At 37.9% G+C, this 14,523-nt stretch overlaps 1 protein-coding gene across 1 annotated transcript in view; it reads left to right on the forward strand.

The window, feature by feature from the left end:
• FOCAD (focadhesin) overlaps positions 1-14,523 on the forward strand; it is a 240,939-nt gene that overhangs the window by 166,361 nt on the left and 60,055 nt on the right. Inside the window, exons 22-23 of the mRNA XM_004677690.2 lie at positions 5,747-5,839; positions 11,244-11,332. Coding sequence (XP_004677747.1) covers positions 5,747-5,839; positions 11,244-11,332 — 182 coding nt within the window. The remainder of the gene's footprint in view (positions 1-5,746; positions 5,840-11,243; positions 11,333-14,523) is intronic.

Raw genomic sequence — 14,523 nt, forward strand, 5'->3', positions numbered from 1 at the left:
TAATGACTTAATTGTAAAACTCATCATTGTTGCGGTCTTACTAAGCAATTACATTATTGTCATTTGCATAAGCTCTTACATAGTCTTTTGTATTGTTATTCATTTGCAAGTTTTAACTTCTGTTCACCAAAGATAACCTACCCCTATGGAATTTTCTATGACCTTCTTAGCCTCTATGTCTAGATGAGTGAGTGAGTAAGTCACTGAATGAGTGAAATGTCTTTGTTTGAATGTACAAGTACTCTCCTCTTCATGTTTTTGAAATGTATTAGGCTTTATATAATAATTATTTCTTCTCAAGAACTATGTTAGTGAAGTCAAGTAATTTTCAGTTTCATGGAGAACTAGTTATTTAGTTAATCTGTGATGGATTGTTTTGGGGAGTGTTGTATCCTCATCTTTTGAAACTGTTTTTCCACCATTAACTTTTCTTAATGTGAAACCCTTCCTCATTACTTTTGGAAGACTCAGCTCTAATTGCAATATGCATTTGACCATCTATACCAGAAGCCTCCCTGGTAATTGCTGTCCCTGTTTAGATACCCCTAGGCTGAAGTGCCCTTTCTCTATCTTTGCTTCTTTGAACAGGGGAGCACCAGGGGTCATTTCATATCTACTAGGGTTCACCAAACTCAAGTGGGCTGTCTTCTTCCGCTCTAATTTGTAACTACTTCTCATCCTGAGACTAACTTGGCTCCTGTTGATGAAAAGCTAAAGGTGAATGACAGTTTCCTTCCCTGAAATCTGCCACCTGTCTGTGTCCCCCTTTGGCATTTCTAACTCTGACATGACACTCTCACCTAAATTGGATGACATTCATTGTCCTTGGATGAGAATGGCAGGATTACTTCATTATCTCCTCCACCTTTGGGCACATGCAAATTTACCTGAGCATGCTGCTGCCATCTAGCCATATCTTGGCTTTATTAGGTAATGAGTTCATTTTTTTATTTTTATTTCAGAAAAGTCTTATCCAGACTTGCTGGCAGTGCTACTCTGAATGAAATATTTGTTTCTACATTCTTGGTTTCTTTCCTTTTTTAAAAAAATTCATCATGATTTGATTCATTTTGCTTTATAAGTTAATTTTGTTTTTCTTCTAGCTCCTTTAAAATTGTTCCTCAGATGCCCAAAAGTACGTGGGTTATATGATATAACCCATAATTTGTAATATAAGAAGCGTATTTGCCATTTTCTTTCAGTTCCTTCTTTATTTTTCAAACAGGATTTCTTGTGATGAACAGTGAGTAGTGTTAGCATTCATGCAATATGAAACTATTAGATGAAAATTCTGTATAATAATTGGGAGAAGTAGGGTCTGTGTTTACTACACATTTCTTTAGAAAACACTGTGAAAAGTATGGTTGGTTGTATTTTAGAGACTCCATAATTACCATGTGATGTGAGTTGTTATGGTAACTGGGTTTTCCCCCTCCTATTAAATAACAGAGTAAATGGTTGCTTGAGATGTGATTGAATTGTCAGCTTTCAAGCTAATGTTATCCTGATGGGAAAGAGGTGAGGGGGGTAGAGAGAGAGAGAGAGACTGAGTTGGGAGAGGAGAGAGGGAGGGAGGGAGAGGAAATAAATGAGTTTTAGATGTCCAAAAAAATATCTACAAAGAGATGAATATCATTTTACTTTAAAAATGTGCCCTCCACCCGTGGGGATTACAATTGAGATGAAAAAAAAATGTGAAAAATGATGTAAAAATAAACTTTTTAATAAAAAAAAAAATGTGCCCTCCACAAACCCTCCCTTCCTGTCTTACAGTCACTATGTGTCAGAGGACAGGAACGGCAAAAAATTATTTTGTATAAACAAGATTACTATTGACAGAAAATTGAAGCCTATTATTTCTTATATATAAACAATGGGACACTGAGTAGTTTTGGGTTCTCGAACACTAAGTACAAATGGTTTTTCTTTTGAGAATGTGGGAGGAGCGTGTGTATGTCACAGACCAAATGTAGTGGCTCAGTACTGTCACATCTGTATAGCGAGTGAAATAAACCCTTTACTCTTTTGATCACAATATAGTCACCTGGGGAGGCATAAAAATGCCTCGGTGAGCTCAGAAATTTCAAATTAACAGGGAAAACATAGTTTACCTGTCCATTTGTGCATGCTGCCCTAGCTCATGGTATTTCTAGTTTGATCATTCAAGGACCTCACCAAATCTTGGTATTTAATGAAGGACTGTCTGATAAAATTGGTACATTTTATATGTGAATAATCATGTTTCTATTATTAAGACACTACCAAACAGCTGGACAGTGAGTTCTGAACTTTATCTATTGGGTTGTCAGAAAAGTCATGACACATTTTTGCTTGAAAAACAAAGGAAACAAATACATCATGACTTTTCTAACAATCCAATATTTGGTAGACTCTTCAGGTAAGATATGCATCAGCTTCCCTGGCGGCTCTGGGATTAAAAACACAGTGCTATCACCAGCCACTGCAGCATGAGTGGCCAGCCAAGGAGCTGACCAACATGGCACAGCAGACATCTCCTGTCTTGCCCGTGCTCCCCTTTCAGTAGATCAGCCTGTTCTGCTCCCCCTCTCAACCCCACACCTCTGGCCTATACCCCAGTGCTTGTATGCATAAATAAATAAATCTCATGTGTGTGTGTGTGTGTATCACTGAGAAAGTAAGGTGTACTTTTCCCACACTTCCTTTCAATGTTCTCCTATATTTGTGAATTTTCTTTCTAACCAGGACATTTTCTGTTGACCCAGAATTTTTTATACTAGCTTGACTTTGCATTAAACATTTGGGATGAGATAGGAAATTATATGACTAAATATCTAAAAACTATTATTCTGCTGTGTTATTGATACAACTCTGTCTCTCCCACCATCTGTTTCCTGGATCACTGCATCTGAGTAGGTTTCACTGCCTTGACATTTGCCCCCCCTCCCCAGTCTGTTGTTAACAGAGCAATCAGCACGATCCTTTAAATATATAAATTAGATCATGTTACTTTTCTCGAAAACCTTATAATGACTTCTCCTTTAGATAGAATAAAGCTATGTTCAAACAAGTAACCTAGAAAGCTCTGTATCTCTGGGCCCCTAGATAATTCACCGGTTTTCTCTCTTCTGCTGTCATCTTTGCTCACTCTGTCTGTGCTAGTTACACTGACCTTCTTTCTGTTTCTCAAAAGGTCAGCCATGTGCTCACTTTCTCACTTTAGGATTTTTGTCTTACCTTTTTTTTTTTTTCAGTCAAGGTAAAGTTCAGATAACATAAAACTATTTTAATGTTTAGAAGATACAATTCAGTGACACTTAGTACTTGCCCAAGATCCAACCCTCACCTCTATCTAGTTCCAAAACATTTTCCTCACCCTCAACTGAGTCAATATGTAAGTTATGCTCCCATCCCCCCACCTCCTTCTTTCTCCTCCCTGTCTCCCACCCTCAGCAACTAATTTGCTTTATTTCTCTATGAATTTACCTCTTTTGGGTATTTCATTTAAATGGAATGATAAATATATGACCTTAGTGTCTGTCTTCTTTTTCTTTCACAAAATGTTTCCCAGGATCATCCACACTGTAGCATGCACCATGCCATGGCTATGTATTAAACTGGAGCAGTATTCTAAAATATGTTTTTATTAAAAGTGATCAAGGTGCTCTCTTGCCTGGAGTGAAAGCATGACTGTCTGCAAGCTGTTTTACTCTGTCTCTTTTTAGTCAGGGGAAAAAGCAAGTGAATTCATTTTCAAAGAAAACGTGTTCAAAGTTATCTCAATGGAACACCAAGACTAGCCATAATCTCATAAAACATAAGTTCAGGCTAATATTTTGGCTCAAGCATGCTCCTGTATCCCTGTACTCACCTTCACATGTGTTGGGAGCAGCAGAGGGAAGATTACTTAACCTTTAGTTTACGACCTCCCTTAAAATATGTTTCCTGGCATGTCTTCCTTCCTAGAAGATTGGCATTTAATTTGCCCATTTTCTTTTATATTCTTTCCATTACCTTTTCTTTTTTTCAACTCAGGTCTCAGAAGCAGTTGAGACCGCTGTCTTTCGAAAAACACGCAGTGCTTTTTTTTGCCAATTTGTGGAGGCTGTAGGTATTTCCATAGTGCGCTGATGTCCATGGATTCTTTGGCAAGAAAGCTGTGAAATATTTTGGGGTTATGAATGAAGTAGAAGATCAGAGTTTACCTTGTGGTATTTTGAGTGTTCTTCCTGTGAAATCTAGGTTTCAAAAGAGACCTTAAAAAACTTTTAGGAGAGAGAATCAATAGGAAGAAAGTTAAGGAAAATTCTAGGCATTCTGGAAACCGAGCTGCTCACAACTGGATAATGCCTGCAGCTGGAATGTGACCAGAGTTGTTTGTTGTCTGCTTCCTGGGTAACAGAAAAGAGGCAGAAATCAGGGAACTATTCCTTCAAGATGCTCTGCCATCATATTGATAAGACTCCTTCCCCTACTGAACAGACTGAGTACTTGGTCAGAATAGGAAAAGTTGTCTTTATAAATTTTTTAAAGCTCATTTCATTGTCTGAGTATCCTCATACTTTCAAGCATCAAATTTTTAAAAATCAACATTGGAAAGAGAGGTCATAGCTAGTAGTCAGAATCAATATTAGTTCTGATAAGCTCTTCATAATTTTGCTTTATAATCTTTTTGTACCTGTTTCTGACTCTTTCACTAGAAAGTTCCACAGACAGACTGGTTGATAATCCTCATACCCTAACATACCACCTTGCCCATAGAGGCCTGCACTAAGAGTGGGATTAAAGAAAAGACCAGAGGCCATGGGAACCAATTATATTCAGAGAGGCTGTTTTCTTCCTCTTACTCAGCATTTGAGCAAAGTGATCCTTAAAATATAGCAAAATCTCCCTAAACACTGTACTTATCATGGTTCTGGTATAATTACATAAAAATTTGTTTTGTTGTTGATTTTGTCTTGAGGACACAGACTAAAGTTTTAGTTGTTTTGATTTTAGTGAGATGAGTTACAGGAAATATGAAACGTGATGCACTGTGACTGCTTTTCTTGAGTGATCTCTCTTCACAGAAGCAGACCTTGGGAAGATTTGTTGCAAGATAGCTGTATACTAATAGGTAGAAGCAGAAATGACTATGAAAACCAGATGTTTTGTCTGGGTCTCTCTTCAGAAACAGGGTTTCAGCATTGGCATCTATCATTTTTCTCTTGTTTACCCACACTGATTAAAGGGCGCTTATCCAGTGGCGTGCACAATTGCTGTGTGCAGAACTCGTTTGCATTCTCTTACCCTCCTGGTTTCTGTACAACATGGCATTTCTGTTGGCAATTTAAGTTTATTACTTCAGAAATTGTCATATTGGAAATCCAGGATGTGAGCAGTATTTATTTTTATTTAAAATTGCTAGGAGGATTTGTTAGACAATGCCCAGTTTCCGGACATTGGCAAGAGACTTTACAAGCGTTTCCCCCTAATTTTCCAGGACACATTTGTATTACACATACATCTGAACTTGTTATTATTGTGGGGCTTTATTTGCTTTAGTTTAGAAAATTCCAGGCTTATTTTGCCTTTATAGGACTCTAAACGCTTCTCCTTTGAAAATATCTGAAAGATCTTATTTGTGGTTCTGACCCTAGACTGATTTGGTTTGTTTTAGAACCCAGACCATTTAAATAAAGGGAAAGAAAGAATTGATATAGTTTTAATTTTAATCTGTTTTAATACTATGTGGTCTCACTTAAATTGTGGTACATTTTTCCCACAGGTTCACATTCAGCTTTTGGAATGGCACCGGGCCATTTTCCTGCCACAGGCCTGGCTCGCATATATGAATCGCGCTTATCACGCCATTTTACAGGTAACAAAGCCATAGGAGGGTGTGCTTTCAGGGAGTCACCTCAGATTTTACTGCAAATATGTATTTAATATGAAAAGACTTAGGGAAAGAGTGCTAAGAAAAATGCCACGGATATTTCTGCTCATAACAGAGTGTGAGGCATACATATTAATTCACTTACACTTTAAATGTTGGTGCCTCCCAAATCTGGCCTGTCCATAGTTCCCACGTAAACATGACTGTTTCACGCCCTGCTGTTTTCTTGCTCTCTCTCCCAGGTATCACTGTGTTGTCCTACATCACATTCCAGACCAAGCTCATTGACTGCCCTGGTACCTATGTCTCCTCAGTCCAGGCTTGGTTCACATCTCTAGCCTTGTCTCAGTACTTCCTCTGAAGTTTACATCTTAGCCTTGCTGACTTTCTGTTTTCCCAAGCGCAAGCATATTTCCCCTAACCTCTTGATTTTCTCACACACTGTTCCTTTTGTCTCAGCATTGCCTCTCTCTCTGCCCACCGAAATTCTACTGTCCGGTAGATCATTTACCTGAGGAAGCACCAGGGGATAGTGGATCCCAGATCTGTGCTTCCTTTGAATTATTTCCTTTTCAGAGCCCTTTCACCTCAGTTGTTGGGCCTCCCTCCCATTGTCTCTTGCTGCTTCAACTAGGGGTGCTGTTTTCTGCATCTAATCCAATAATGCTATTTTACAGTTGGTGATTTTTCCCCAAAGTTTTGTTTATTAAAGTAATAAAGTAGGTTTATGTCTTCATGTCAGCTCCAGTAGTTATAGTTCAAACCTCTACAAATGTATATTTCCACAACTTGCTCCCCTTTTAAATCAGTTTGGGAATATATGAACAGGGAAAATATTTTTTTAAAAAAATCACTCCTTCTAGCTTAAAATTCATTGTTAAGGTACTTAAGGAATATCCAGCCCAGAAAAAGATTTTTTATGGAGTCTCAGAAGTCTGGTATTATCATTAAGGGGTAACAGCCACCCTAAAATAAAAGGGTAGGGCCAGGAAGGGGTGAGCATTTGAATATTGGTGTTCTCATGTTAAATTAAAACTTTGTTACACCATATCCAGTCTTAAGTTTTATAATGTGCTAGTTTAAAGATCTTTAAACATTGTGATTCCTTGGAACTGAGTAAGGGACCAGGACTTCACATGTTTATCAAGCTTCAGGTGATTTTGACAAAGGCTATCACCACACTAAGCAAGTTTGTAGATAATTCTTCAAATTGCATAAGAAGCTGCATTTAAAAGATAGATCCATTGTTTCCTTTTGCTCAGCTGATATACATTTTTATCCTCAGCTGCTTCTTGACATTGAATAGATGCATAAGTGAATGAATGAATTACTTATGCACAGTCTTAACCATTTAGAGTTTGTTTTCAAGAAGAGTGCAAATCAAACTGTGCACTTTATTTCATTCACTTTACTAAGTGTTTTCCCTTCACTAAACATTACAGGGTACTTTTGATTGACCTGGCCTTGCCCCAGTTGTGGGGGACACAAAGGGAAATAAAAGCATTCCTTCCCCTTAGGGAGCTCCAGGTCCAGTATGGAGAACACTAGCAATTCCAATGCAGTACCTTTGACACTTTAATAGATTAGTAGTGCCAGCTCTGGGAGAAGTCAAGAACTCCTCCTCCTGCAGAATGAACTGAGAATTTTATTTAGCTTTTAGTAGATGATTCACAAGTGATTAAAAAAAAAAAAAAAACTCCATGCATATCTGACCATAGAATTGAAGCTACCAGAGAGGGAAGGAAAAGGTGGAGAGTAGAATGAGGAGAGGCATAATAGACTATGGTGGTGGATTATAGGGCCCTTGATGGTGTCTTAATGGGTGTGGTGTATTAACATCTGAAGAGTCTGATCCTATACTTCTGGGTATACATATACAGGGTTGTAAACCAGTACTACTGCAATAAAGGTAAATAAAATTTAATAATAAATCCTCCATGGTTGGTTTTTATGATCGGAGATATCTTCTATTCAGTAATTAGTTAAAGTCTTATTTCAATTAATCTTTACAGAAACTCAAGTGGGTGTTATTAAGCCCATGTGTAATGAGAATATAGAAGAGGAAACAAGGTTAAATTGGGAAGCAAAGCACAACACCTAAAACCCAACAACCAGTAAATGAAAGAAATAGAACTAACCCAGATTTGTCTGACTCCTGAGCCTCTGTCTATTCCCTTCTGTCATGCATTTTCCTTAATGCCATCATTGTTGTGATACAAATATCAATAATACAAATTGATTTAATATTTTGAAGGACAGATCTATCTATATAAAGCCAGCTGAGTATTTTTAATATGCAAGTCAATTGTCTATAATGCTGTGCTATCTTCTTACTGCTGTAGATGATTTATTATTTATAGTTTCTTCACTTTGGGTTTCTGAGAAGTCAGTTCCATTGAGAATTGGTAACAAAAGAAGTGAAACTTAAGGTATATAGACTACAATGTGATTTTTAAGTATTATTTGAAGGTATAGCAAGACTTTTTAGGCCGCCTCTGTTATTTGAAAATACACTGAGGCCTTTTAATCATTCAACAAGTTTTAAAAATAATCCCACACACTCAAATGGAATTTACGGTATCTTTGAAGATGTAGAGCAGATGCCAGACTTCTTGCTTATATCAGGAATTTCTGTCCTGGAGGAAACTTCTTCTGTATAGGACTTATGGTTCCTTTGATATGAAGCTAGGCATATTTTGTAGCAATAAATTAGAGGATTATTAGAGAAAATGTGTTCTATTTAATTAAACCTAGGAGACATGCTAAATGGAAGAATCTGTATTATCTCGTGGAGGTTGATTATGATGTAAGTAAGTTTCAGACCTTAACACTACTAGTGGCATTTTGTTAAGTATCTGCTTCCAGCCTTATCTAATTTTTCCACAAGAATGTGGATTTTGAATGGTAAGCATTCCAGTGTGGTATTTGAATTTCTTTCCATTAAGATAAAAAATTGTAGCTGCAGGTTGCTTTACAGTTCGCAGTCCATTTTGGTAAAGAACCCTCTATAGTCACCTTTACCTTATTTTCTTAAGGAATCCTGAGGAATTTAAGGTCTCCACCCTGTACTGCTAGGGATTGTGACTATGATCTCAAATAGGAGGGAGGAATTAAAGCATATTGACTGAAGATATTTGTTCACAAAACTGGTCATGTAAGTTGCAGAATAATCTGAAATCAAAACCAGGGTCAGGGACACTGACTTCCTAACAAATTACTCTTTGACTGTAAGAGCTGTTTGTTTAATGGACAGATTTGGAGCTAGGTGAAGTTTGCACTATAATAAGCAATCTCTTGGTTTTATGGACCAGGGATTAAAAAAGTAAGAGGACAGGTAAGATAATAATTGGAATCCACAGTATTTAAAAATCTCAGTATGGGTGATCATCAGCTTTTCTTTAGTCTTTTCTTTCCTGATAAATATTTTCCCTTCCTAGCCATGGCTGTTAACCAGAAGCAGAGGTGACTGAATTGAATGCCACAGAATCTCTATTACCAATAAGCAGAGAATTAGAAGGCAAAGTAGGCCTGAATAAATGGCCCAATGTGAACTGGATGGGAGGGGTTAGGGAGACATTCCAGAGGAGGGGATTGAAAGGAACAGAGATTTTGAGAGAAAAAAAGAAGAAGAAATTTACTTAGTCACAATAGAAGGGTTGTACTGGTTCAAGCAACAGAAAAGATTAGAACAGTAGGCTTTCTCAAGAGACTACACATATACTAGCTTTTGTTTTGTTTTATTTATTTTGTTATTTCTAAACAGATTTTAACCTTTTAATTTCGTATTTATTATCCTTTTGGAGACAATATTTTAAGAATAAAGAGGCATAGTTTAAAAAAAACAGAACAAAAACGGGCAATAGAATGTTATTTTCTGTGTTGCTTACCCTCATGAAGGGCCAATAGTAGTATTAAACATTAACATCAGACTAAAAATCTCAGGGAGTAATACAATGACCTGAAGCTGTATAATCTGGATAGTTCATTTCTGGGAACAAAATGACATCTATGACAGTGTACAGATTAAAAACATGAATTATTTCAAGACAGATTTAGAAAACTTGCACTCCCATGTTCACTGTATCACAATGCACAATAGCCAAGATATAGAGATGCCCTAAATGTTCCAAAACAGAACAGATGAGTGGGTCAAGAAGATATATATATATATAGTGGAATACTACTCAGCAATCAAAAATAAATAAATTGTTGCCATTTGCAGCAACATGGATGGAGCTGGAAGGGATTATGCTAAGTAAAATAAGACAGAAAGAGAAAGACAGTATGAGATCACGTCACTTCTGTGTGGAATACAAAGAAACCAAACAAAGGGTCAGATGAAAGCAAACTAAAAAACTCTCTTGAAAACTGACTATAGAATAGAAGCAACCATAGAGGGTTGGAAAGGGGAGCACAAGTTGGGATGGGGGAACAGGACATAATGACTGTGGTGATAATTAAGCCAAAAGAAGAATGGATGGAAAAGAAAATCCAAATAGTCAATAAACATTAGAGGTTCACTCTTCACTAGTAAACAGTGAAATGAACATTGAAACCATAATGAGCACCATTTCACATGTACCAGAATGGTAAAAATAAAAAATCTGACCATTTTAAATGTTAGTGAGGTAACCAGAATTCATATTTACTGCTAGTGAGAATGTAAATTATACAAGCACTCCTGAAAATGGTTTGGTATTAGTTGCTAACACAATATGCAATTAAGTTCTTGTCCAATTTAGAGTTCATTAATAAACCAGAATTTTAATTACATTTGAGTAAGGTAATTGGTGATGGAGTATCAGAAAGCATCTGATAAAAATACCCCTGAGTGAAAAGGCATGTTATAGAATGGACAATAAATATTTTAAGGTTTTGGTTAAGGGGATCCAATTAGCTATATTTTTGTTGCATGGCAGAAGTTAGATAACATGTTGCTGTTTGAGAATTGCTTCTGATACATTTTATTTTAAGCTGTATATTTATCCTATTCATTTGTTTCCATTCTGTTATAAATCTGGAGCCAAAACCCCAATGTTGGTGGAATATCAAGTTAAAATTTTCAGCTGCTGGCACTGGCAGGTTATTACAATAGGGATTTTTTTTTTAAATGGGGCCTATGAATTCAAATATGCTTTCAACAGATATTACAAAATGGCACCAAATTTGCCAAACATACCATTTTCTAGGATGTACATCTTTGGTGAAGACCAGAGCATTGATGTAATTAATTCTCATACATCCTCTTTCACAATCTAATATCCTGTTGGGAACACTTAAAGCCACTTAGGAAAAGGATACATCGATGATATGTGTGTTTTTCCAGAGAAATTATAAGATAATATCTAACATAGAGTGTGCACGCTGATGTATGATGTGCCTTCTGCAGGGAAGAATAGGAGAGCTGGAGTTGCAATTAAAACATGGAAAGGAAGGACCCGAGGAGGTGCAATATAAAAAGAACACTGCCTGGCTGTGGTAAGGCTGGCCTTCTGCTACTTATTATTCATCGTGGGAAATGAACTCAAGGGGGAAGGTTTAACTACTTTTTTTTTTTTTTAAGTCACAGTATCTTCTATTATTTTTTTTAAATAATGGTTTATTTTTACATCATTTTGTGCCTTTTTCCATCTCAGTTGTAATTTCCATGGGCTTCCCATCACCACATAACCCATGTACCATCACCATAGTCAGTGGACATCCCTTCATTCCCCACACCCCACCCCAGCATTTTTGATACCATTCCCCACTCCACCCCACATAAAATGTCTCTGGTATATAGTTAATCATTGTTATTTTCCACCCCTGGTCCTTTATACTCCTGCTATGAGTGAAACCACCCAGTATTTTTCTTTTTCTTTCTGGCTTATTTCACTAAGCATGATCCCTTCTAGCTTCATCCATGTTGCTGCAAAAGGCATGTGTTTATCTTTTTGACTGCTGAGTAATATGCCCTTGTGTATATGTACCACATCTTTTTTTTTTTTTTTTGAAGATTTATTTATTTGTGCATATAGAACTGGGGTATAGGCCAGAGGCACAGAGGCACAGGGTCAGTGAGAATCTTCACCAGAGACAGAGTGCAGAGCAGAACAGGCTGATCAATTAGTACACTGCTGAGGGGAGCAGCGTGCAGGTCAGGAGAGGTCTGCAGTGCCATGTGGTTACCTCAGGGCAGGTGGGGATTGAACTCATGCAGAAGTGGCTTTAGCTTCTTAGTGCTGTCCTTTAACCCACTGTGCCACCAGGGTGGGCCCTGTACCACATCATTTTATTCCACTCATCTACTTTTGGGCATTTGGGCATTTGGCATTTGGGTTGATTCCATGTCTTTCCTATTGTAAATAAAGCAGCAATAAACATGGGGGGTGCAGGTGTCTTTTTGAATCAGTGTTTTTGTGTCTTTTGGGTAGATGAAGGTGTGACTACTTTAAAGGCTGTATTGCTGGAAGTTCTAGCTTCTATATGATTGTGAGACTAAAAGATAACATAGATCTGTTATCCAGCTCCCTATCAGGTGTAAGAAGAACCTTATTAGTAAATGTTAGATATTTTTTGTTTTCTGAAGCAGTATGGAAGTGGTTTGTTTCCTCTCCCTCCTCCCCATTTCCCCTACAATTGATTGTTTTATATGCATTGTAATGAATTTTTTTGTTTTTCCTACTTGATCCATTGCCCTCCTTGGTTACATTTAGTCAATGGATACCCTTCCACTTCCCTGCCACCTCCCCTCCCCCCCGGCTCTCCATGATATCTTCATTATTGGGAGCAAGTTTACCATGTCAGGGCTTTAATTTCTTTGGCAGACATTCCCACTGTATTATCTATAAAAGTGCTGGCACATTAAAAGCAATTTAAATTGTTACATGGGTTGGGATGAATACCTTGTCAGATTAATGTTGCAGCAGCCCAAAATCTAAATAGTTTTGCCTGCAGCCACAAGTTTCTTTAATCTAAAAATCTGCTCAAAGATTATTTGATTTTAGACTTGTTTACTGACAATTGGCATATGTGGAAAAGCAAAAGTTGTGTGTATTTAATTTTATTCTAATTTACATTTTCTAGATTTTACTTTAAAAATAGTGATGTAGTTTAAAACATTGGATTAGAGATGATTTAGATGTTAATTCTTACATGCTAATTTCTTTCGTATATAGTTTTGATTAAATAATTTGAAAATGGTAATTTAGTGAGGGTAATATATTTGTTATCCTCTCCAAAATAGAGATGGACAGCTTTAGATCATGATGCTGGATGAGATCACCTAGGTCATGAGTGAAAAGAGAGGACTAAATTGTCTTATACAATTCAACATCTAGAAGTATAAAGAGATGAAGCATGAAACAAAAAAGTAGACAATTAGTGATTGATGGAGAAAGAAAAGGATGAATGAAATCATCAAAGCTATCTTAATAAAAGAAGAGAGCATTTTTAACAAAGGAGCAACCAGTTGTGTCAAATGCAGTTTAGGAACTGCCGAAGATGGAGACTGAGAACTGACCATTAGATTTCTCTTTTTGAAAACCATTGGTAACCCTGACAGGATCTGTTTAGGTGGAGTTGTGGATACCAAAGCCAGATTAAAGGAGAGCCTGGAGAGGTAGAAAGACGTAAACTACTGTCTTCAAGGATAAACCACTTAGATTGGCCTAAGTGAGTCCTAGTGTAGGAAAAGCAGTGAAATGGGGCAATAACTGGAGCATTTTTTTTTGTAACATTAGTTATAACAGTGTTACAAATGAGTATTGCACAGGTGAGTAATACAAGTAGTGAAGGGAAATTAGTGATGTGGCAGAGAGAAGAGGGGGAGTTAAAAGAAGGAAACTAAGGCTCTCCCCTGGTGGTCCAGTGAGGTAAAGCACAGTACTAAGAGGCTAAAGCCACTTCAGCATGAGTGCGATCCTTGCCCTGGAGGTGATCCACATGGTGATCCTCCTGACCTGCCTGCTGCTCCACTCAGCAGTGTTCTTCGTCTCCTCAGCCTGTTCGGCTCCCCGCTCTGTCTGTGGTGAATCATCTCACCACCCCTTTACCTCTGGCCTATACCCTAGTTCTGTATGCATAAGTAAATCTTTTTTTTTAAAAGATTTATTTATTTATTTATTTGTACAGAACTGGGGTACAGGCCAGAGATGCAGAGGGTGAGAGGATTCACCAGAGACAGAGCGGGGAGCAGAACAGGCAGATCAACGAAGTACACTGCTGAGGGGAGCAGTGGGCAGGTCAGGAGAGGTCTGCTACGCCATGTGGATCTCCTCCGGGGCAGGCGGGGATCGAACTCATGAGGAAGTGGCTTAAGCTTCTTTGTGCTGTGCTTTAACCCGCTTCGCCACCAGGTGAATAAATCTTTAAAAAAAGAAAAAAGGAAACTAATACACCAGTGAAAAATGGCCCCACAAAGGAATATAGGCAGGTGATCATTTGTAAATGTGCCGCACTGACCAATGCATTAAGAAAGATTGAGATTGTGGGGCCCTCCCTGGTGGCGCAGCGGGTTAAAGCACTGCACTAAGAAGCCAAAGTCACTTCTGCATGAGTTCGATCCCAGCCTACCCCGGAGGAGATCCACATGGTGTGGCAGACCTCTCCTGACCTGCCCGCTGCTCCCCTCATCAGTGTATTTTGTCGATCTGTCTGTTCTGCTCCCCGTCTCTGTCCCTGGTGAATCC

This window comes from Condylura cristata, unplaced genomic scaffold (genome assembly GCF_000260355.1).
Source record: "Condylura cristata isolate star-nosed mole 26May11 unplaced genomic scaffold, ConCri1.0 scaffold00006, whole genome shotgun sequence".
NCBI lineage: Eukaryota > Metazoa > Chordata > Mammalia > Eulipotyphla > Talpidae > Condylura > Condylura cristata.